The sequence below is a fragment of the Amblyraja radiata genome, chromosome 17, assembly GCF_010909765.2.
Source record: "Amblyraja radiata isolate CabotCenter1 chromosome 17, sAmbRad1.1.pri, whole genome shotgun sequence".
Lineage (NCBI taxonomy): Eukaryota > Metazoa > Chordata > Chondrichthyes > Rajiformes > Rajidae > Amblyraja > Amblyraja radiata.
In genome coordinates, this window is record NC_045972.1 from 33,489,900 (window position 1) to 33,516,267 (window position 26,368).

Below are 26,368 nucleotides of genomic sequence, written 5' to 3' on the forward strand. Positions count from 1 at the left end.
TACCTAAATATTTGCTCTGCGAGTTTTATGTTTGGTAATTGCGCGCCGTGTAAATTCTGGAAAAAAGAAATGCGAAACAATTATCTTGATATCAATTTAAAACAAGATTTAAAGTTGCCAATCTTTCTATTGCAACGTAGAAGGACGAACCACTTATTGTTTTATTGGCAATCATTATAAAATTGATAATTGGATAAATATCCTGACATTCCCGTGTGTTATTGGTTATGACAAGAGAGGGGCATTTCGAAACACTGAAGTATTTTCAGCTGAAAACAAATCTGAAATAATTTGTCGGTTAATATGCTTGCAAGAAGAGATGAGCTGCTTAACAAAGAAAACAACTAGTGAAACACGAGGGAACACGTGTTTTAAATCTGCTTTTGGTCCCAGAGCACTTTATTGCCATCGAACATGTTGTCATTACTGTAAACAGTAGAGGGTTGAATTAACAAGTTTACAATGCTTCGCATCCAGATAGGGTAATAAAACAAAATGGAAAAAAAGCCAAATCTACATCTTCCCCTAGATAAGACAAGACGTTCATATTTTTGACAGAATCAAGAGTCAGGTTTGATGGAATCAAGTGTATCCCTGGAAGAGTTTCTGGAACGAAGGAGTATGCTAAAAAAATGAAATTGCAAGGGCAAAAAGGGGACAGGAATTATCCCTGGCAGATAGCATTAAGGATAATCCCAATAGATTTTATAAGTACATCAAGGGGAAAAGGGGGAACCAGAGCGTGTGGGATCCATAAGGAATCAAAGGGTTAACTCTGGTAGAGCCACATGAGATGGGCAAGGTCCTCAATGAGTATTTCTATTTTTTTTAGCCATGGAGAAAGACAGGAGAACTGAGGAACTTGGGACAGTCACTGGAAGTATCTTGAGAGCAGTCAATATTATGGTTGAAGAGGTGCTGGATATCGTGAAGCGTATGAAGGTAGACAAATCTCCCAGGCCTGATCAGATATATCCGAGGACTCTGGTAAGCTAGAGAGAAAATTGCAGGACCCTGGCGGAGATTTATGAATCGTCAAGGTGTCCAAAGACTAGAGGGTGGCAAATGTTGTGCCTTATTCAAGAAGGGTGGCAGGGAAAAGGCTGGGAACTACAGGCCAGTGAGCTTATCATCCGTGGTTGGTAAATTGCTGGAGATTATTCTGAGAGATAAGATAGAAATGCATCTAGATGGACGTGGGATGATTAGCGATAGTCAACATTGTATAGGCAGTGAAGATGGTTATCAAAAAATTACAGCAGGGTATTGATCAGTTGGTCAAGTGGGCTGAAAAATGGTTGATGGAATTTAATATAAATGCGGGGTGGTACATTTTGGGAAGACTAACATGGGCAAGACCTATATAGTGCAAGATAGTGCTCCGGGGAGTGCAGGCACATAGTTCTTTGAAAGTGGCACCACGGGTAGGTAGAGTGGTCAAAAATGCTTTTGGCACATATGCCTTAATCAGACAGCGTAGTGAGTATAGACGTTGTGAGGTTATGTTGCAGTGATATGTGATATGAAGCGGTAAGGCCGTATTTAGAGTATTGTGTTCAGTTCTGGGCACTGTGTTTTAGGAAAGATGTTGTCAAGCTGGAAATAGTGCAGAGAAGATTTACGAGGATGTTGCCTGGACATGAGTGCCTGAGCTATAGGGAAAGGTTGAGCAGCCTTGGACTCTATTCCTCGTTGCGCAATAGGATGAGAGGTGATCATATTGAGGTGTACAAAATCATGAGAGGAATAGATTAGATAGACGAACAGAGCCTGTTGCCCAGAGTAGGGGAATCAAGAACCAAATGACATAGGTTTAAGGTGAGGGGGAAAAGATTTAATAGAAACGCGAGGGGTAACTTTTTCACACACATGCATGGAACAAGCTGCTGGAGGAAGTACTTGAGGCAGGTACTATCCCAATAGCTGACAGATCTTCCCGAGAACTGCATATTCATTGATGCAGTGAGATCCCAATGTCGGAAATAAGAAACATTTAGACAGGTACATGGATAGGGCAGAGATATGGGCCAAACACAGGCAGGTGGGAGAAGTGTACTTGGGACATGTTGGTCGGTGTGGGCAAGTTGGGCCGAAAGGCCTGTTTCCACGTTGTATGATTCTATATGACTGAAAATTCTGGACCTGTGAATTTTGCTGTTGCGACTTCTAGAAAACACTTGGCAAGAGTGTACTGCAGAGTCTCTCAACAAGAGTAAGGTCGTTCGGCTTCAAGGGAGAAAATAGGAACAAAGAACATTTATTGAAAGGTGAAATCCTTTTCGCTGTGCTTTAAAGTAATTTAGATGAATGGACGGAGGAAGTGTTCAGTTAACATCAGTTAAGATCGCATCATCAACAAAGGTTTTTTAGTCACTTCCGTAACTTCCATATCCCTACGTATGGGAGTGTCATTAGTTCGGAAACCAGAAATGAATCCTCTGCTTTTGTATGTGTTTTCAAGTGGGGAGCAAGCGTTGAAATGGTTGCTCCGCGCTTTCTTTCTTTATTTTCGGCTTTCCGATTGACTATTTTTTGGTGAATCTCACTTTTTTGGGTGAATCTCAACACAATAGCTGACAGATCTTCCCAAGAACCCGTTGATGGAGTGAGATCCCAACGTCAGAAATAGTATATTGTATACGGATGCTGATCTGCATTGGTGTTTGAGACGATAGTAGGAATAGGGACCACAAGCATCTCTTGGCACTCGGCCATTTTTCTTGAGAGAACCGCTGGAGATCGAGAGAGAAAAACTAACTGGGAAGGGAGGGAGGAGAAGAAGCTGTGAAGGAGGCGGGAAGAACTTGTTCGGGGATGCTGAAATCTGAAGCAAATGTAAAATAGGGAAGGGATCCAAAATGGAAGGGGGGGGGGGGGCGGAGGGTAATTCATAGCGATTAATGATGACGGCCACGACAGTGTGAGGCTACTTTTTGAGAAATCAGCCTGATTTCCCCTTAACAATGATATGTATGAATCTGGTACTACTTTTCTAAATTGGCACAATTCATTAATGTGCAATTCTCTATAAAATATTAGGTTAGTTAGAGCTATAATATATTTATTGAATCTGGAGGCTTTGAGCAATGAGAATTGGCTTGATCATTTTCCCGAGAGCGTCGGAGACCTATCTGGCCTTTTAGAGGTTCTATATATGAAATCACAACGAGCATAGATTAGGTATGTTGCAAAGCCTACCTGAAGCGTCGTTGAAGATCTGCTGCTGAGGGTGTGCGCGATTTTGGCGCCGTTTAGAGGGGGCGGGTTTAAAACGCGATTTTCTCTAAGCTGTTCCAATCGAAAATGTTCAGCCTAGTTAATTATTAACGAAAAATCGCTGGAAGACCCCGTCGCAAAAGCTATTATTAGGTTTAAAGGCCTTGAATAATAGTTATAGTAGTTTAAAAATCAATCTCTAAACCCGCGACCGCCAGCAACCGCAGGGTCTCATAAAGCAAATTGCAGAAGTTAGGTTGTATATTTTTACATTAAAAAGGGCTTCTAAAGATCCCTTTATACTAAGTTTAATATTGCGAGTAGCTCAATTTGGGCCCATTATATCCCGCAGTATTTTTCTCGGCATTTGGGGCACAAATCTACCGCAATGTGAACGTTCTAAACCAGCGCGTTCCACAGGGACCCACTGGAAAGCTGATTTAAATGGGCATTTATTTACAGCAATTAAACACTAAATTCCTTCCATTTGGCCTATAAATTAATGTAAATGAGATTTAAAAATCATGTTTTATTGTGAATTATTTGTGAATATTATTTGGTCATTTAGGCTATTTAAAAATGTTAATCATTTATTAAGAAATGGATAGATGTTTAGATCTAGTAATTGAAGTCTGAAATTAGCTACAATTAGGTAACTAACTAATTATATGCTTTAATTTCAGGTCATCCAAGTAAGATTATTTTATATTTGTTTCAGAATGCTTCAATCTATGATAACTGAAAATTTCATTCAGTTCTCTTAATTTTTAAGAAAGTTATGGGCTTTTGACTGTTCACGATCACAGCTTTTTTGTTATGTCCATAGAAAATCAATAGGGAACAAGATGCTCATTTCCCAGTATGAAAATGGCCATAACTTTTTAAATACTTGAGATATGAAAGTGAATTAGGTGTCAAATTAAACTTATTTTTATGCTTTATCTGATGGGATAAATTACAGACTTGATTTTTAAAATCTCAAAATTTTGTAACATTGCTACATAGATAAGGTGAACAGCACAGACTTTTCATCAGGGTAGGGGAGTCAGAAAAACTAGAGAGCACCGTTTTAATGTAAGACCAGACCAAGTGCAGACCCATTGGGTCTACTACCCCAATGCAAGATTCCACCACTCACCTGTTCCCTCAACACAAGCCGTTCCCCCAACGCAAGATTTCACCACTCACGCACAGTCCCCAACTGCGCAGGCGCGGCTCATTGCTACTCATCCCCCAGCACTCCCTCCTACTCCTCTTCACCTTCCGTCTTCAATCTCTAAAGAGGGAGGGGGGTAGAGAGGTAGGGGTGGTAGAGAGGGAGGGGGTAGAGAGGGAGGGGTGGTAGAGAGGGAGGGGGTAGAGAGGGAGGGGTGGTAGAAAGGGAGGGGGTAGAGAGGGTGGGGGTATAGAGGGAAGGGGTGGGGGGGGCAAAGAGGGACGGGGTATAGGAAGGGGGCAAGAGAGGGAAAGGGGTAGAGAGGGAGGGGGAGGGGGAGGGGTAGAGAGGGAAAGGGTGGGGGAGTAGAGAGGGAAATGGTGGGGGAGTAGAGAGGGAGGGTAGTGGAGGGGAGTTGTGGGGGTCGGGGCTGGCTACTTCCCGTCTGCCAACCAGTTCTCTATTCATGTCAAAACTCTACCCCCAATACCACGTGCTCTAATTTTGCACACCAATCTCTTGTGTGGGAAGAAAGTCGAAAGTCCAGATATACCACATCCACTGGCTCTCCCTTAGTCTACTTGTTACATCCTCAAAATATTTTAGTCAAATATGATTTCCCCTTCATATATCCATGCTAACTTTGACAGATGCCGCCACTGCTTTCCAAATGCGCTGCTATAACATCTTTAATAATCGCCTCCAGCATGTATCCCACTACCGATGTAAGGCGAATTGGTCTAAAATTCCCCGTTTTCTCTCTCCCCCCCCCCCTTCTTAAAAAGTGGAGTTGACAAATTGGTTACACTCCAGTCCACAGGTACTGATCCAGAGTCGAGAGAACATTGGAAAATTATCACCAACGCATCTACGATTTCTAGGGCCACCTCCTTGAGTACTCTGGGATGCAGACCATCTGGCCCTGGGGATGTATTTGCCTTCAGTCCCAACAGAATACCTAACACCATTTTCTGACTGATGTATATTCCTTTCAGTTCCTCCCTCCGATTAGATCCTCGGTCCCATAGTATTTCTGGGAGACTGTTTGTGTATTCCTTAGTGAAGATAACCAAAGTACTCGTTTAACGGTTCTGCCATTTCCTTGTTTCCCATTAGAAATTCATCTGTTTCTGACAGTTAGGGACCTACATCGTCTTTATATGCCCCGCAAGTTTTATTTCATGCTCCGCCCCCCCCCCCCCCCCCCCCCCCCTCACCCTCCCCCCTCTTAATTAAACCCTTTGTCCTCCTCTGTTGATCTCTAAATTTAGCCCCGTCCTCTGGTTTGCCGCTTCTTCTGGCCAATTTATATGTCTCTTCCTTGGCTTCAACGCTATCCTTGACCTCCCTCGTCAGCCACGGTTGAGCCGCCTTTCCTGTGTTTTTTTCGCCAGACAGGGATGAACAATTTCTGGAGTTCATCCATGTGGTCTTTACATTTTATTGCAGCAGTCTTCAGCAACTCAATGCACTACACATGATGCTGTTCCTTCATGGTTAGCCTTCACGCGAAGATCGTGAGTTATACAATCTACAATTATGTACAATTATTGCTTTAGCAGTCCAATTCTCCAAAGTTCCCTTGAGTCGTGATGCACACAATATTTTATATTTATTTTCATTTTCCAGGTTTTTTAGTTTAATAATCTCAGTTTTTCTTTTGCTCTCAGCGTTGTATTGATCCAATGTTTGGGTTCTATCCAGTAGTCTATTGGTAAATTCAGTAACGACAAATGTAACTCAGTTTTATTCCGCTCAACATTTCAGTTCACGTTTATTTCAGTAGCAGAAGCATTGCAACCATTGCTAAGCTCCCTCGGGTTCATTCAGCGCTGGCATTAAAGTATCATCGGAGGCAACGGACTCAACCAAAAGAGCAAAAGTCTGGCTAATTTCTGAACTTCAATAATAAAAGAAGGTTATAAAAATAACTCAGCCGACACTGAAGCAATCAAACTTTTATTACAGATCCTTGGGAATGCAATTCGAAATAAGTAGATCTGCTCTCATGTCCATATAACTGAAGATGGAACAGAAAGGATATATTAACCCCAATGACCACATTTCACTGATCGTAGAGGGAATTAACATTTCAGTACAAACGAACTTTACAAAATATGAAAGAGGACGGAGTTAGAGACAGAACTGTCATTGTTACTTCACAAATGTTTTAAGTTGATAGAGCATATGAGATTGCTCTCAAAGTCACACCCAATCCTTTATTTATAGAGAACTGAATTATGTTAAGCCTTTCCTGGTTAGGCCTCTGCTGGAATGTTGTTTTCCAACCTGAGAGTTGCACATTAGAAAAGTGAGAGAGTGTGGAGAGCGAACGTAAAAGGAGACGGTGAAATAATTCTAGCAAGTGAAGAAAATAGTCGTGTTTTTCTCCTTAAACACAAAAATAATAAAGAAAAGTATTTTCAGTTATGAATAATAAGGATAGATGGGTGACATCCTTTCTGGTGTAACGGTCAGACGTGTCATCCCCCGCTATTACCAAAGAATTACACAAGGAAAATGCTACTGATTGATTTTCACCTCCTGTTGCAAATGACCTAACTTGGCCTCGGCCGACATCGGGCAAAGAACGTGCAATAGACTGAATTTTGAATGTGTCTCGCTTTTATTCAAACATTTTGTATTAGTGTGCTCTAGAAACATAGAAACTAGGTGCAGGAGGAGGCCATTCAGCCCTTCAAGCCAGCATCGCCATTCATTGTGATCATGGCTGATCGTCCCCTATCAATAACCCGTGCCTGCCTTCTCCCCATATCCCTTTACTCCACTAGCCCCTAGAGCTCTATCAAACTCTCTCTTAAATCCACCCAGTGACTTGGCCTCCACTGCCATCTGTGGCAGGGAATTCCATAAATTCACAACTCTCTGGGTGAAAAAGGTTTTTCTCACCTCAGTCTTAAATGACCTCCCCTTTATTCAAAGACTGTGACGCATGGTTCTGGACTGGCCAAACATTGGGAATATTTTTCCTGCATCTAGCTTGTCCAGTCCTTTTATAATTTTATATGTTTCTATAAGATCCCCTCTATAGCGTTGGTCATTCTGGACAGTTTTACTTTGCAGTTTTGTTGCTATTCGAAATAGCCCTTTAGAATCCACCGAACAATAACATTAAAATTGGACTCCAGCGACTTCAAGCCTCTTTTTTATGGAAGTTGGGGAAAATTGGAAGTGCTCTCAGTCACAAGTGTCCGTGACTAATATTTGGCAGCCCTCACTGAACAACAATTATCTCTTGTATGAAGGGTGGGAAAACGTTCACGCCAATGATCACAACGGTGAATTCAGAATCAGGAAATGTGGAAGTTGTTTGATAAAGGATGTAAATGTAGATCACTTAAAAGCAACCACCCCGGGAGTGGCGAGGGGGGGGGGAGCATTGTACCTCAGATAAACACTAACCTACAGAAAGCCTCGTTAATCATGTGATACCGGACGTCAGGATCACATGTTCCATACAAGAGACCCTATTTATTAGACACACTTGCAAAGAAACCACATTCATTTACACCGAGTGGACAAGCCACTTTTCCTAATATGTTGGCGAAATTTCCTGTACGGTACATGGCGCTATGTGGTATAATTTGGCATGGTGAGTTTAGATATTTGTGTTGTTCCTGAATTGCAATTCATATTTTACATTTTTCCTGTTTACATCCGGCAGATGTAGCAAAAATGCCCCTTCCATTTGGGTGCCCTTCCATGATTGTTTTGTATTAATCTGCTATTTTTTTCCTTATCCAGTAAATGCAACTAATTTCTTACTTAATTTTCGGCAGTTGTGGGAGTATCTTCGAGCTCAGTGTATCAATTTCCTAATGATGCAGATGTCCCCATCGGTGCAAACTTCACCATGTTCTGCAAATTTCCCATATCGCAAGATACTATTTCCGTTTTTTGGTGGAGAGAAGGCATGAGAACATCATTGGAACCAGATACGAGAAAACAATTTCATGTAGGTAGCGGAAGCGGAACATTTGTTCTCCATAATGTCAATGTTGCAGACTCGGGAACATATTACTGTCAAGCAAAGCACCAGAATCAACACATCGGGAATGGAAGTGGCTGTCTGCTCACTGTGTTCGGTGAGTGTACATGTTCGAAAATTTTCAGTTCTCTGTCATTTACATAAAAATGCGTCGTCTATAAAATGTTCCAACTTGATAAAATCCCAGTGCTAATAAATCCCAAGAAAGATACTGGAATGGACGACTTGATCTGCGTCTTGAACTGAAATGAATAGCTGTGGTAGAAAGTCAGTTTTCCTTTCACTGAGGAAAGAAATGGAGAACAGTTTTAGCAACTTTCCCCTAGATTAGGATTTTACGCAACATTAAAGTTGGGATATTCCATATCAGCAACATCACTGATATTCCACTTCAGCGTACAGCTGCTTCCCGTGTTCATTCATTGCCCAGATATCTTTCTGATGCTTCGATATCCAAATCTTATATTTGACTCGGCGCATGAACGTGTTGCAGCAGTAGCATTGAACTCTGAACATTCCCATAGTGAAGTATGCACCCTTGAAAATCTCCATCCCAAGATCTGAACAATCAATTGACCAATCAATTTTGAGCACCGAAATATAATCAATGCACCTAACTACACCCTAACAATGCACGTAACCGCCCGACTCGAGAAATCTGTGACATCTCTACTTTAATATGTACATAATCACCAGGTCGAGTAGCACTTGTGGGACGCGTGGGTATTGAGGGTTATTCTGTTCATTGTACGATACTTTGCGAGACTCCTTTTCATTGCCGCTATGAATGGGCACAGCCCATTCATTTAGCGGTCCCGAATTTTAAGCCAATCTCCCAGATGGATTTATCGCTAAGAACGGGTAAATGCTGAGATGGAAGGAATTCATTCTGAGGTGTGGTTAGAAATGTTTTGCAATGAGATATTGAAATACCCTTCTTCAAACCTCGATCCGAAACGTCGCCCATTCGTTCTCCGAAGAGATGTTGCTATTCGGTTTAAACCAGCTTCTGTAGTTCTTTCCTACACACTGACATAGAATAAGTGCGCTCGTAGATTGCTCGTAATATATACCACGGTGTTTCAATAAAAGCATTCAATGCGCGAGAAAGGTAGGTGTTCCACACTTGGTTCACATGCAGGTAAATGGTTGTGATCGGCATTTCAAACCCATATCTGGTTCTGGTTCTGGTTAATTAATGCGCAAACACCTCATGTGGTTATCTCGCGCAGGTCGGAGTGAGTAGAGTAGAGTAGTGATTAAGTGTTGAAGTGGGTGTTTTTGACTAGGGTGAGGAGATTTAGTTCATATACTACTTAAAGTGCTAACGGGATTAATCATTAATCTTCATGTATAACCGCTTCCTGTCACCACACTATACAAATCTGTTATATTTCGATTATGATGGCTCCATTTCTTTTGCAACATATGAATGATCCGAATATGGCCACTTTTAAATAATCACGGCAGGCTTCTGGCAAAAACTTTCGCGCGATACCGGGGAACGTCCATTCAGAACAGCGTTTATTTTGGAACTCCTTAAATTCTGTTGGCACTCCTTAAATTCACCCTCTTTGTATCTTGGCGGAGTTCGTCCGGTTGTCCGCTATGAAAAGGAATATATATATAAACGACAAACTGGGAAGTTTAAATATTAAATAATTTGGTCTTGACAAATACGACTCGGTGGCGAGATAAAATGTAAATATTTGCAATGAAATGGAAAGCGAACACCCGATAATTGTTTTTTCTTTGCTTAAGATCCCCCAACTCCCTTGACAATTGTTCCTGCTGAAGGACTTGGCTCTCCACGGAAACTTGTGTGCAAAACTGGCGCCTTTTATCCGGAGAAATTAGAAATATTCTGGCTAAGAAATAACGAGGAAATTCGCACTGGAATCGAAACTGTGAAAAAACCGAGCGAAGAAGGATTGTTTGTGGCTTCTAGTTTTTTGGAAATAACGCAGCCTGGGGAGGGCAAAGATATTTACACCTGTCTGGTATCACATATCTCCCTGAAGGTGGCGGCCAGTTTCAGTTATACCCTGGGCCAAGGTAAGACTGGAGCCAGTTACACATGATATTGGGGCGGTAGATCAAATTCGATCAGATGAATAAACTAGGCAGCTTTCCGTACACGGAGCGAAGGGTAAATTTGACTCGCATTTATTCGCATGAAAGCAACACTTGTATGCTGTTTAAAATGAATTGCACTCCATCAGTTCTTGTAAGGAAATCCGTGTGAGATGAATTGACAAACTGAATTGATATAGTGTTTGTAATGAGCAAAAACGTCCTGGGATATGCAGTATTCCGCTGTCTGGTGAAATATATGAAGATAAAGCCTAAATTCCGTTTAACGTTAGTAAGCAGCTCTCCGCACATGGGCACAATACAATTGCATTTGTTTGTCCTGTGGATTGCATTACTAACTTCCATCTGGTGCCTCATGTTATACCTTCCAAACTTTCCGATGTGGGTATTAAAATGCACCTACGAAATGATTTACCTTGTTGACTGCCGTTTGTATATTTGTTCTGAAATGTATAAATTCATAGAAACATAGAAACATAGAATTTAGGTGCAGGAGTAGGCCATTCGGCCCTTCGAGCCTGCACCGCCATTCAATATGATCATGGCTGATCATCCAACTCAGTATCCCGTACCTGCCTTCTCTCCATACCCTCTGATCCCCTTAGCCACAAGGGCCACATCTAACTCCCTCTTAAATATAGCCAATGAACTGGCCTCGACTACCCTCTGTGACAGGGAGTTCCAGAGATTCACCACTCTCTGTGTGAAAAAAGTTCATCTCATCTCGGTTTTAAAGGATTTCCCCCTTATCCTTTAGCTGTGACCCCTTGTCCTGGACTTCCCCAACATCGGGAGCAATCTTCCTGCATCTAGCCTGTCCAACCCCTTAAGAATTTTGTAAATTTCTATAAGATCCCCTCTCAATCTCCTAAATTCTAGAGAGTATAAACCAAGTCTATCCAGTCTTTCTTCATAAGACAGTCGTGACATCCCAGGAATCAGTCTGGTGAACCTTCTCTGCACTCCCTCTATGGCAATAATGTCCTTCCTCAGATTTGAAGACCAAAACTGTACGCAATACTCCAGGTGTGGTCTCACCAAGACCCTGTACAACTGCAGTAGAACCTCCCTGCTCCTATACTCAAATCCTTTTGCTATGAAAGCTAACATACCATTCGCTTTCTTCACTGCCTGCTGCACCTGCATGCCCACTTTCAATGACTGGTGTACCATGACACCCAGGTCTCGCTGCATCTCCCCTTTTCCTAGTCGGCCACCATTTAGATAATAGTCTGCTTTCCTGTTTTTGCCACCAAAATGGATAACCTCACATTTATCCACATTATACTGCATCTGCCAAACATTTGCCCACTCACCCAGCCTATCCAAGTCACCTTGCAGTCTCCTAGCATCCTCCTCACAGCTAACACTGCCCCCCAGCTTAGTGTCATCCGCAAACTTGGAGATATTGCCTTCAATTCCCTCATCCAGATCATTAATATATATTGTAAATAGCTGGGGTCCCAGCACTGAGCCTTGCGGTACCCCATTAGTCACTGCCTGCCATTGTGAAAAGGACCCGTTTACTCCTACTCTTTGCTTCCTGTTTGCCAGCCAGTTCTCTATCCACATCAATACTGAACCCCCAATGCCGTGTGCTTTAAGTTTGGAAACTAATCTCTTATGTGGGACCTTGTCGAAAGCCTTCTGGAAGTCCAGATACACCACATCCACTGGTTCTCCCCTATCCACGCTACTAGTTACATCCTCGAAAAATTCTATAAGTTTCGTCAGACATGATTTACCTTTTGTAAATCCATGCTGACTTTGTCCAATGATTTCACCACTTTCCAAATGTGCTGCTATCCCATCTTTAATAACTGACTCTAGCAGTTTCCCCACTACCGATGTTAGACTAACTGGTCTGTAATTCCCCGTTTTCTCTCTCCCTCCCTTCTTAAAAAGTGGGGTTACGTTTGCTACCCGCCAATCCTCAGGAACTACTCCAGAATCTAAAGAGTTTTGAAAGATTATTACTAATGCATCCACTATTTCTGGAGCTACTTCCTTAAGTACTCTGGGATGCAGCCTATCTGGCCCTAGGGATTTATCGGCCTTTAATCCATTTAATTTACCCAACACCACTTCCCGGCTAACCTGGATTTCACTCAATTCCTCCAACTCCCATGACCCGCGGTCCCCTGCTATTTCCGGCAGATTATTTATGTCTTCCTTAGTGAAGACGGAACCAAAGTAGTTATTCAATTGGTCCGCCATATCCTTGTTCCCCATGATCAACTCACCTGTTTCTGACTGCAAGGGACCTACATTTGTTTTAACTAATCTCTTTCTTTTCACATATCTATAAAAACTTTTGCAGTCAGTTTTTATGTTCCCTGCCAGTTTTCTTTCATAATCTATTTTTCCTTTCCTAATTAAGCCCTTTGTCCTCCTCTGCTGGTCTCTGAATTTCTCCCAGTCCTCCGGTATGCTGCTTTTTCTGGCTAATTTGTACGCATCATCCTTCGCTTTGATACTATCCCTGATTTCCCTTGTTATCCACGGATGCACTACCTTCCCTGATTTATTCTTTTGCCAAATTTACGTTCATACAAATGATCGGCGATAACGAAGAAAGCTAATGTTGTTCTGTGGGCCAGGAATGATTAGTAGCACCGAAGTTCAACACTAAGTGAAATCAGGGAAAGAAAATTAATGAAGAATGGCAAAAGAAAATCCGATAACAATTTGCTACTGGCAGATCACTGGAAGATCTCTAACTAAACTAAACTAAACTAAACTAAAAGACAGAATAAGCCATCCCAGCAGTAGCGCGCAATACAGTTTTAGAAAAAACGACTGTTTTCTAAACTCATTATAAGCAGTTCCCCAACTTGCAGTAAAGCACTTTTATTCCCGTGCCCGTGTATCATTAAAGATGACGGATAGTAATTCCATATTTGTTGGCACGTTGGTGCAGTCTCATGGATTAGTATGAATCCTGAAATGTATATACATTCTCTTTGAGACTGGTAGTATTTTGTTTCAAAATCGTATTCTTTGTGCCACCAGAGGGTAATTGACTAATGGCCGATATAAATTACGTTCACAGACTAAAGATGATAAATTCTACGTCGTATCATGTCGATTTGCAGTTACTCAATTCCAATCAGCAGTAACATTTTACCAGAAAAAGGAACATGTACCTTATGCAGATGGACATTTTTTAAAGAAGGAGCGAAGCTGGAAATCGAAGCTGTAGACTGTGAATAATTGCAGGCGGAAATATTGCAACTTTCTGATCATTGCAGCCAAGCTAATGAACTCCCATGGTCACAATCGTGGGAGCTGCAGGTCGTTTTCACCTACATTGAGCCAATGTTTTGGTGTAAGTGACCATCATCTCACAAGCATCCAACGCTTTCATTTCTCAAAGCAGGGATGAAAGTGCCAGTTTGCATTTGTTGTAAAATTTTTTAATCGTGTTTGTTTATTTTACTTCTGTTCTCAAATGTGAATAATTTCGCTGGTGCTTTGTGAATAAACTATGGCCACGTCCGTTCGTGATAACATGTCACTTAATGATGTCTGATTAAAAAAGAAACCGCCGATTATTCAGTTGTGCAACAAATATCTTTTCCCTTCATTAAAATCCATGCTTTTTCAATGCATTTGAGCCTTTGTCCTCTCATTTGTTTCGAAATACACTAACGTTAACACAAACCAGAGAAGGAAATCCGAAGAAACCCATCAACCAATCAAGTTCACCACTAATGAATACACTTGTAATGGAATGGTATTTGTCAGTCATGTGATGATAGCCTGGCGGAGCAAAGCGCCTCAGTGACGTCAGTGGCATAGCCACCTACAATGGAACTGAAGTTGTAAGTTCTGCACGGATGGTTCCATTTGCCCAGACATTACTGTTGGTAACTTCATATGATCCACGTAAAAAGCAAAGCAAATCAGTACGGGCATCAGCATGTAGTGACTGGAAGCACCAGCAGACCTTGGCGGACTGAGCGCTCGTGTTCTGAGATCCCCCCACCCGGCGACACACACGCACACACACACACACACACACACACACACACACACACACACACACACACACACACACACACAGAGACAGACGAGCGCATACACACACGCTTCCCTTCTTACATATACAACCGCCGCCTTCTCGACATGACAATTTCACCCATCATCTGTATCCACCTATCACTGGATCGGTTTTGTCCCACCCCAGCTATCTTCCAGCTTAATCCACACAATTCTGAAGAAGGGTTCTAATCTGACACGTCGTCTGTCCATTCCCTCCACAGATGCTGCCTCGCCTGCTGAGTTCCTCCACCGCTTTGCTGTTTTTCTCAAGATCCCAGCAATGATAGTCTCAAATATCTTAATGTGTAGTAACCGTCCATGCAGCTCCCTGCGGACTGTGTTCTGGATGCTGAAACAGTGCGCCCACTTGTCACGGTATTCATCCTGTACGTCCCATTATGAAATCAATCAGATAAATAGATGGAAAACTAATGTCATTTAATCAAATACGATTGATTCGTCTTGGATGAATTATGATTTTCAATAGATCCTGATAATTCATTACGAAAAAATATATGGTGTCACAAGAGACTGAAGGTGCTGGAATCTTGAACTGCAAGAAATCAGCAGGCAGGCAAAATCTGTTGAGGCAAATGGAGAGACGACCTTGCGGATTGGATCGCGTCTTCAGACTGACCTTCAGAAATGTATGTCACTTGGTCATTTGCATAGGCAGATTTTTATTTACATTAAATCCATTGTGCTGTATTCAACTAAAGGTGTGAATTAAATCGTCCACACTGGATGGTGATGCAATTTAATAAATATCAAGACTGTGCACAAATTGCAAACTGTTTATGATTCTTTCCACTGATGCACCTATGACATAGTGAAATAATGTGAATGCCAGAGTGTGCCACGGGCCATATGTATGCTCTTGCTCTTGGGATGATGTGGCAATTTATTCGTGTTTGCCTATCCCTTCTCGATTCTCAAAAGCGCGGTTTCCCCTTATCTGAAATTATAATCTACTGCTCTTGTGAATAGTTTAATAACATTAACTCTTGTGAATGAGTTTAACTTGTCATAATGTCATAAGTGATATGAATAGAATTAGGCCATTCGTCCCATCAAGTCTACTCCGCCATTCAATCATGAGTGATCTATCTCTCCCTCCTAACTCCACTCTCCTGTTTTCTCCCCATAACCCCTGACACCTGAATTTCCAGGAACTTGTGCCACCGACTCAAGCAGCGGGCCGCATACCTGCAAATTTGGATAATTTATTTCAAAATCAACTATCCACAAGATTGACCAGGACAATTATCTGCAAATTCTCTTCGCTAAGTACTATTCCTAATGACCACAGGAAATCGATTTCCCACAGTTTAGTAGCGAAGCATAAACCTACCAGATCTCCCATTGCTAAACACTTTAACACCCCCACCAGAGTGGGGCTCAGTGCAAATTGGAGGAAGAGCACCGAATATTTCGCTTGGGAAGCTTACCCCACAGCAGTATGAATATTGACCTCCAACTTCAAGTAACCCACCTCTCAACCAATACCAATATTGGTGGCCAGTGGGGTGGGGGTGGGGGTGGGGGGCTTTCTGGAGCGCTAGTATGGTGTTGTGGGCTGCAGGGACTGGTTTCCAGAGGGCTAGTATGGACACAGTGGACCGAATGGATTATTGGGCTGGCGGCTCAGTCACACATGCCTGTTGTGCTGGCAGCTCACTCACTCACGGCTGGTGGGCTGGCAGTTGACTCACTGCTATTCCTTGAAATTCCATTTCAAGCAGGGTGCAAGGCCACCAAGTCCAAGTGCAGTTTCATACCATTTCAAGCAGGGTGCAAGGCCACTAAAGACAGCAGTCGTGACCTCTCCCTCCTCCATCTTGCAGAGACTGAGCCACGCCCACACTTCTGGGTTATATAGTCCCTCCCACCCCCCTCCCACCAGAAGGGGCGTGGCCTTCATGGCGTGATTAACAGGAGAGAGAATATCAACATTATTTTAAACACTAATAATAACTCTTTTATTTTTCATCGATGGGAAAAATCATCGGCACCTGATGAGTGGAGGGGTACTCTGAGTAAGATGTCCAAAAATCACAGCCGTACGTGGTAGCGTTGTTTCTAAAATCAATACATAGCGTAAACGGGAAGTGGTCAAGATTAGACTTTTATTATATAGAATGCAAGGCAACTTTAATTAGGCAAGGCAACTTTAATTAGGCAAGGCAACTTTAATTAGGCAAGGCAGCTTTAATTAGACAAGGCAACTTTAATTATGCAACTTTAATTAGGCAAGGCAACTTTAATTAGGCAACACAGCTTTAGCATTTCCAAACCAGAGGCAGCACAGATTTAGCATTTCCAAACTATATTTTCAAACCACATTAAGGGCACTGACAGGTCAGTAAAACCAGTCACAATTTAGTGGAGATGTGTTCAGTGTTATTTACAGCTCAGATTGAGAGACCTTACCCTCTCGCTCCCCCATCTTGCAGAGACTGACTGAGGCACTCAACACTTCCGGATTTTATAGTCCCTTCAGGAGAGAGAATCTCAACATTTTTAAAACACTAATAACTCTTATTTTTAATCGATGGGAAAATCATCTTGTCCTGCGCAGCGGAAGGGGACTCTAAGTAAGATGGCCAAAAATCACAGCCATCAGTGGCAGCGTTTTTTCTAAAAATCAATATACAGAACAACAGGAAGTGGTCACGATCAGACTTTTAGTAATATAGATATATGTGTGTGTGTAAATGTATGTTATATATACACACACTGGACTTTTTTCCCGTTTATTGTATTGCTCACAATGTACTATGTTTACATATTCTGTTGTGCTGCTGGAAATAAGAATGTCGTAGTTCTATCTGGGACATATGACAATAAAACGCTCGGCGTGATTTCTTCCGAGACTGGCCACCTGGCTGAAGAATTGGAAATTACGAGAGGCACGGATAGTGTTGTTCGTCAGAACCTATGAAAGATAGGAATGTATTGCTTTAACGTCAGAGTTTGAGTGTTATGCTGGGCCAGTTTTTGACGCAGAAAGTGCCTGGAACGCGTTACCACGGGTGCTGGAAGAAGATAAGACAGCAGTTTTAGAAGAGTCTTTTCGATAGGCATATAAATATGTACAAAGGAACTGCAGATGCTGGTTTAAATCTAAGATAGACACAAAAAGCTTGAGAACTCAGCGGGACAGGCAGCATCTGTGGAGAAATGGAATGGGTGACGTTTCGCGTCGAGACCCTTCTTCAGAAATATTGCAGGCATGGTGGGATGTGGATCGTATGCAGATAGAGGAGATTAGTTTAACTTAGCAGCATGTTCCGCGTAGACATACTAGTCCGAGCGACCCGTTGCAGTGTTTAACTGTTGTATGTTTTATGATCTATTTGCTTTCGGAGACGAAAGCAAATAGCGTTCGATTCTCACTACTTCAACTGCGAATTATAAATCTGCATATTTAAATTAAATTATGTATATGCGTATACGCCGTCCTTGTTCTGCGCTTTTTTAGATGCCTCTTATTTGTTCCATTAGGACGAAGCGTTATGCCCTCCGAATCAGATATATTTTAGACTTCTGCTTGTAATTCGCAAACACGAATGTGTCCATGCGAGCTTCTGCAACGTTTCTATAAAAAAGATGGAACGGAACTAAGTTTTTTTTCCATCGTCTACTGACTAACTAATCATCTACTGACTAACTAACTGACCGCTGCATTTCTAGCTTGACAAAATAGAAATAACACACAGCATGAGAATAGAACTGTTCTCGCGAGTCTGCTGGCGACGTCATGGAAAGGCTTGCGGTCGAATGCTGTGCCCATCTGAAACAAACAAGTCACCGACGGCTCGCGTTATCACCTTGGAAACTTAAGTGTAGAACAAGAAGTTTAATTTAAGACCATTTCTTAAAAGTCTGCCTCCGTCAATGAAACATTTCTAAGGTTGTACTGTAATCTTCATTATTTCGCAGGAAGGCACACAATGCTGGAGTAACACAGCGGGACAGGCAGCATCACTGGAGAGAAGGAATGGGTGACGTTTCGGGTTGAGACCCTTCTTTCCTTTATTGGTCTTTCCTTCATTATTTCGTGTTCGTTCTGGGGAAAAAATATATACGAGGTAAACTTCTTCATGGCAATTAAATGGCTGATTTTTAAATATAACCATATAATATAACCATATAACAATTACAGCACGGAAACAGGCCATCTAGGCCCTTCTAGTCCGTGCCGAACACTTACTCTCACCTAGTCCCATCTATTTGCACTCAGACCATAACCCTCCATTCCTTTGCCGTCCATATACCTATCCAATTTATTTTTAAATGATAAAATCGAACCTGCCTCCACCACTTCCACTGGAAGCTCATTCCACACAGCTACCACTCTCAGAGTAAAGAAGTTCCCCCTTGTGTTACCCCTAAACTTTTGTCCCTTAACTCTCAAATCATGTCCTCTTGTTTGAATCTTCCCTACTCTCAATCGGAAAAGCTTATCTACGTCAACTTTGTCTTCCCTCTCATAATTTTAAAGACCTATCAAGTCCCCCCTTAACCTTCTGCGCTGCAAAAATTAAAGAACAATCTTGTTCAATGTTACCCTTTCTCTGAGAGCATGGAACGATGTGCCATTACCTGACGCATTATAAATCAAGATGAAACGAAATGATTCAAAAATATTATCTGTTTCATCATTCTTGCCTGCTTGGAGTCCCGGGTATTTCATATGGTTGACGCGTTGTCACTTTTGCTCAGAAGAGCAGAGACGTGTGGTGCCTCTCCGGCATAGAGGATCTGAAATATATCCGTGAGGATTACTGGAAAGGCTATCCCTGTGCATTTGACCTATGTGGGTGCGCTTAGTACGTACTCCATACAACATTTGACAAGTTGTGATGATTGTATTTACAAAAAGAAGATATCGCCTGTAATTAGAGGCAACTTGCTGGCAACAACTATAAAGTTCATAGACTTTAGGGGCCGCTCGAATGGCTAAGGAGAATGCAGATGGACTGGCAATATGTCGCAATTGATGACCGTCGGGGATATGCATTTAGTGCATTTACATTTTCAGTCTACATCTAAATTCCAGTTTTGTTTAATTTAGTTTAGAGATGCAGCGCGAAAACTGTCCCTTCGGCCCATCGGGTCCGCGCCGATAAGCGATCACCGCATATTAACACCATCCTGCCCACGCTAGGGACATTTTTTACATTTACCAAGCAATCTACCTACATGCCTGCACGTCTTTGGAGTGTGGGAAGAAACCGGAGAAAGAAAGCCCACGCGGTCACGGGGAGAACGTACAAACTACGTACAGACAGTCCCCGTAGTCGGGATCGAACCAGGGTCCCCGGCGCTGCAAGTGCTGTTCGGCAGCAACTCTACCGCTGCGATCACTTGGAAAAAAAGTTGTGGCAAGATAATTACTGGATAATGCTAGATTGCAGATACTTTGAAATCTGAAATTAATCACGAAATATTGTGAATTCTAGGTCGTCGAGGACAATCTGTGGAGAAAGAGAAACCGTAAATATTTCTATATTATAACAGAAATGATCAACTCGAGACGTTAGTTCTATTTCGCAATCTGACCTGTTGCAGGATTCCAGTCAATTCCACCAAACGGGAGAAAACAGTATTTTCTTGTTAATGGCAATCCAACACATCTTGTCGAAAGGAGAATAAAAACGCAATCTAACCAATTATTCCCATCAGACATTGTTAATAATATTTGGAAAACCCATCTGCGATGAGGTCATCAACAATGTATGGGTCTAACGTTATGGAAAACAAAATTATGTTGCCCAAAGCTTTCCGCGCCTGCTGTTTACTAATGAATCAAATTTAATGAAACTTTAAAAATATAGGAGCCATCTTGGAAACATTTAATCGAAGTTAAATTAATAATGCAAACATGATCTTTTTCAGTAGTTGCTTGCGGTATCACAATATTTTTTTCTATTAAACAATGGGAATATACCGATGCATTTCCTCAAAATGTGGCAAATAAAATGTCTTCAAATCCATTTTGTAAGATTATTATTGGTCCATTATTGCAGAACAGCCCATCGCTGACAGTAGCTTGTAAACATGCCCAGAAATCCTTAATTTGTCAGATTTGCCGTGTACTGAGGTTTTCTCGAACTGCCGCTGATTTCTTTACACTGCTGTCTTCACTAAAAAAGAAACAACGTGCCGCTTTAAATCTGAGTCCAGTCTTCATTACCTTCAAGACCATCATCACAAACCGGAATGTTCTTGTTGCAGCTCTTCGTTTGAACGGTTCATGTGGACAGAGTTAAAACCCGAATATTACGCAATCTTTACATGGAAGTTCAAATAGAAGCCATTTACAGAAGCAGTTTTTTTAGCAATAGTTTAGAGATACAGCGCGGAAACAGGCCCTTCGACCCACAGAGTCCGCGCCGACCAGCGATCACCCCGTACATTAGCACTATCCTGCACGCTAGGGACAATTTACAATCTTTACCGAAGCCAATCAACCCACGAACATGTAAGTCTTTGGAATGTGGGCGGAAACCGGAGCGCCCATAGAAAACTCAAGCCAGTCACCGGACGAACGTACAAACTCCATACAGACAGCACCCGCAGTCGGGATCGAACCCAAGTCTCTGGCGCTATAAGTGCTGCAACTCTACTACTGCGATACGGTCCTGCCCCATTTCAGTAATTTAAAAAATATCCAGAGAATTACTGTGTATATTTGGAATATTATGTCCTTCCATTGAACGGCACAAGGTCTCTAAGTGAGGCGCTTCAAACATTTAAATTACATGAAAATTACTTAACCATTTGGTCTACAACAGGTTTCTACTCGTGCAATTTAATGTGTGTTCTGAAGCCAAAATTATTGATTTGTGCAGAGGAATGTGAGTATAACCACGATACGGGGAAAACATAAATAGTTCAAACCGCCTCGTTCACCACGTTGGCTTCTTGCCTGTAGTCCAAACTTTAAGTTATCCTTCATTTCTACGATTTTTAAAACAATACTTTGGAGGAAATTATAAGATTAACAGTTTGGTTTAAATCTCCCTAATTTATATTGGCCCATTCGATTAATTTACAGCCCCTATTCTCCTGTGTTGTGTGGATGTCAATAGCATAAGTTGATTGCTCTACTGGGCATTATCGGAAGAAAAAACATAGATTTCATTCATACGTTAGCTGTCGCGGCTTGGCGCCAATTTTCTGTTGGACTCCCCAAAGAACATTGCTGCAATGGTGTTTATGAAAATAGTAGAAATATTAGTTAACAAAAACCAGCATGGAGATTTGGTTTTGTAGGAATAGTAACCGGAGTTAGTGATAAAGCGTCAGTAGGAAACATAATCAATAGAAAGCTGCGGATGGCGATGGGTGAGGGCTGAACAGGAAGAAACGAAATGGGTGATTGTTGTTTGAATGTATATAATCGACAGAGCGAAAGAGCACAACACAAATTGGGAAGGGGGGGGGGGGGGAGATTCAAAGGAAGGTGGGTGCCTACGTTTGTGCATCTAAATATTCACAAGCACTCCTTACCTTCTACGCGGAAACGATTTGTGACAATTAACTGAGTAGGCAGATGATGCATATTTAATTCCGAGTAAAAATCTGGATGCTACGGGAGGAGGTTGTGAACATGATTCAGGAAGTATTGGAAGGCTTTGTTACAATGGGAATGGGCCGAGCTATGACCTCTCCCGCCGCACGAGTCACAGTCGTGGGATATATTACGTCACGGTCACGTTTCATATATTTACTCATAATTTCCTTTTCCGCAGAGCAAGTTCTGAGTAAACTAACAACAAGCTGGCAATTTATTCTTGTAATATGTCGGTGAAAGTTAGAGTTTGGTCCATGGCTCTTCTGGTCATAGTAACGCAGGGTATAGTTAAAATGTGTGCCATTTCTGGTCTAAGTATTATTTTTCGAAAATTCGGACCTTGAGCTATTAGGTTCATCTATTAGGCCCTCGTGGGTTTACAGTTGTTTCGTGCTTTTCGACAGTTGTTCCTGTTTTCTCTGTCCAGTGTTTACAACTGTTTCAATTGTTCTTGCTTTTTTCCCGACAGCTACCGAAGTCTATTCGACCGGAGTGTCCCAATTCCCTGTCAACTTGGACGTTGGCGGCGGTGAACATGCTATCATGTATTGCAAATTTCCAATATCGAAAGACACTATTGGCGTTAATTGGTGGAGGGACGGCATGAAGACATTCCTTGAACCGGACAGTAGAAAACAATTTACGATAGATTCTGGAAGCGGAACATTTACTCTCCAACATGTGCGTGTCGCTGACTCCGGCATGTATTACTGTCAAGTAAAGTTGCAGCATCAGTTTATCGGGAATGGGAGTGGCTGCCTGATCACCGTATTTGGTGAGTGTGTGTGTTAGGGAAATAAGCAATTTTCAGTTCTATGTCATTTGTAAAGTCTAGTCGCGAGGATAATATGAAATATCGCCTGTTGATAAATACCCGGTAATAACAATTTTAAATTACAGGGACCAGTAATTCAAAATGAAACAAAGCACAATGTACATAATCACCAGGTCGAGTAGCACTTGTGGGACGCGTGGGTATTGAGGGTTATTCTGTTCATTGTACGATACTTTGCGAGACTCCTTTTCATTGCCGCTATGAATGGGCGCAGCCCATTCATTTAGCGGTCCCGAATTTTAAGCCAATCTCCCAGATGGATTTATCGCTAAGAACGGGTAAATGCTGAGATGGAAGGAATTCATTCTGAGGTGTGGTTAGAAATGTTTTGCAATGAGATATTGAAATAATATTCCTGTTAGTTTGAGTGGCTGGAGTGTGATGTCCACGTTTCTCATCACTAAGTAAAGAGAGTAGGAGCAATTTTAATACGTCGATGGTAGAGTCTGTCATGCCTCTATTCTACATCGACAGCTTTAGAACCTCATAAGACCAATGTGCTGCTGCAACCCAAGGACCTTGGTCTCCCAACATGTCGGACTCATCGCTGCTGATTCCAAGCTGACTTCAATGTAATCTTTTTTGTTTTTATTGAAATCGCTTGACACTAATTTTGTCAGGCATAACTTCAGTCTATTCAACCAATTTGGCCGCGCACGGGGGGGGAAAGAAGTAAACAACATCTCAACTGAAATTATCTAAAGTCCGGGAATAAACAGCAACATTAATTTCATCGTTAAAGATTATCCTGATGAAGTGAATTAAGTCAAGCTTTCTAAAGATTTGTAATAAACCGACAAAGCAACCCAACAATCGACTCCCCGTCCAGTTAGACTCCGGCTGCAGCTCGTACGGAAGAGGTTCGCGTTAATAAATGCCAAATATAGGACCTTTTACGTGCAGTCCTAAATGAATAGAATCTGCACAGCGAGAAACAGAGCTTGTTCATTTCCCTCGTTTGACTTCTGCAAGCTATCATCATTAACGCCGATCTAGCGTTGTCGATTCACTGTCGCCAAGTTGGCACAACAGATGGAACTGATTTGTATAGAGACACAAAATGCTGGAGTAACTCAGCATGGCAGGCAGCATCTCTGGGTAGAAGAAATTAGTGACGTTTGGGGTCGATACCCTTCTTCAAATCTCGATCCGAAACGTCACCCATTCGTTCTCCGAAGAGATGTTGCTGTCTGTTCGAGTTAAACCAGCTTCTGTAGTTCTTTCCTACACACTGACATAGAATAAGTGCGCTCGTAGATTGCTTGTAATATATACCACGGTGTTTCAATAAAAGCATTCAATGCCCGAGAAAGGTAGGTGTTCCAGCACTTGGTTCACATGCAGGTAAATGGTTGTGATCGGCATTTCAAACCCATATCTGGTTCTGGTTCTGGTTGATTACTGAGCAAACACCTCATGTGGTTATCTCGCGCATGTCGGAGTGAGTAGACTAGAGTAGTGATTAAGTGTTGAAGTGGGTGTTTTTGACCAGGGTGAGGAGATTTAGTTCATATACTACTTAAAGTGCTAACGGGATTAATCATTAATCTTCATGTATAACCGCTTCCTGTCACCACACTATACAAATCTGTTATATTTCGATTATGATGGCTCCATTTCTTTTGCAACATATGAATGATCCGAATATGGCCACTTTTAAATAATCACGGCAGGCTTCTGGCAAAAACTTTCGCGCGAAACCGGGGAACGTCCATTCAGAACAGAGTTTATTTTGGAACTCCTTAAATTCTGTTGGCACTCCTTAAATTCACCCTCTTTGTATCTTGGCGGAGTTCGTCCGGTTGTCCGCTAGGAAAGGGATTATAAATGAACGACAAACTGGGAAGTTTAAATATTAAATAATTTGGTCTTGACAAATACGACTCGGTGGCGAGATAAAATGTAAATATTTGCAATGAAATGGAAAGCGAACACCCGATAATTGTTTTTTCTTTGCTTAAGATCCCCCAACTCCCTTGACAATTGTTCCTGCTGAAGGACTTGGCTCTCCACGGAAACTTGTGTGCAAAACTGGCGCCTTTTATCCGGAGAAATTAGAAATATTCTGGCTAAGAAATAACGAGGAAATTCGCACTGGAATCGAAACTGTGAAAAAACCGAGCGAAGAAGGATTGTTTGTGGCTTCTAGTTTTTTGGAAATAACGCAGCCTGGGGAGGGCAAAGATATTTACACCTGTCTGGTATCACATATCTCCCTGAAGGTGGCGGCCAGTTTCAGTTATACCCTGGGCCAAGGTAAGACTGGAGCCAGTTACACATGATATTGGGGCGGTAGATCAAATTCGATCAGATGAATAAACTAGGCAGCTTTCCGTACACGGAGCGAAGGGTAAATGTGACTCGCATTTATTCGCATGAAAGCAACACTTGTATGCTGTTTAAAATGAATTGTACTTCATCAGTTCTTGTAAGGAAATCCGTGTGAGATGAATTGACAAACTGAATTGATATAGTGTTTGTAATGAGCAAAAACGTCCTGGGATATGCAGTATCTGGTGAAATATATGAAGATAAAGCCTAAATTCCGTTTAACGTTAGTAAGCAGCTCTCCGCACATGGGCACATGGGCACAATACAATTGCATTTGTTTGTCCTGTGGATTCCATTACTAACTTCCATCTGGTGCCTCATGATATACCTTCCAAACTTTCCGATGTGGGTATTAAAATGCACCTACGAAATGATTTACCTTGTTGACTGCCGTTTGTATATTTGTTCTGAAATGTATAAATTCTTTACAGTTTCTTAATTTTCTGTTGCTTCATCAGGAATTGATCGCAAACAGATTATCGTATATGCAGTAGGTGGACCAGTAATTTTAATTCTGATTATAATCGGGATATTACTCAGTTTAAAGATATGGCACGGTAAGAATCTTGATAATTTACAATAATCATTTCTATGGTTAAAAAGAGCATGGATATGTCAATGGTGTTTGCTCAAAGAGATTTCTGAAGCCTGTTTTGATATATGTCTGTGATAATATAAGATGGATCTTCAAATTCAATTATATCAGCTTGGAATTGGATTATTCAATTATCACCTTTGCATATATTTTCAAATATATGGAATTATTCAAACATCCAGTGTGATGGATAATGAGTGCAATGGAAGATTACGATTTAGAAGAAAAAACAACTGTGGTTTTCTGTGGCAATGAACAAAACCAATCATCTCCTTATTTTGACATTACATTGCTGTTTTGACATGGACACGATTCCTTATAAACCATCACAATTTTAAAGTTTCAGTTAAAATTTAGATCCAGTGGGCGCAACATCACGAAAGGGTACATAGAAACAAAGAAAATAGGTGCAGGAGTAGGCCCGTGTTTATTCGTAATGAGAGATCAATGTTTCAAAATCACAAATCAATCATGGAGCAAGAAGCTCAAAGGCTAATAAACCATTG

At 41.7% G+C, this 26,368-nt stretch overlaps 1 gene segment (V, D, J or C); it reads left to right on the top strand.

The window, feature by feature from the left end:
• The first annotated feature begins 834 nt into the window (after positions 1–834).
• On the top strand, positions 835–25,478 carry LOC116982909. The segment is given in 6 exon segments: positions 835–934; positions 8,398–8,478; positions 10,143–10,436; positions 22,571–22,876; positions 24,899–25,192; positions 25,411–25,478. Coding segments are annotated over 6 exon segments (1,143 nt in total).
• The last annotated feature ends 890 nt before the right edge of the window (positions 25,479–26,368 follow it).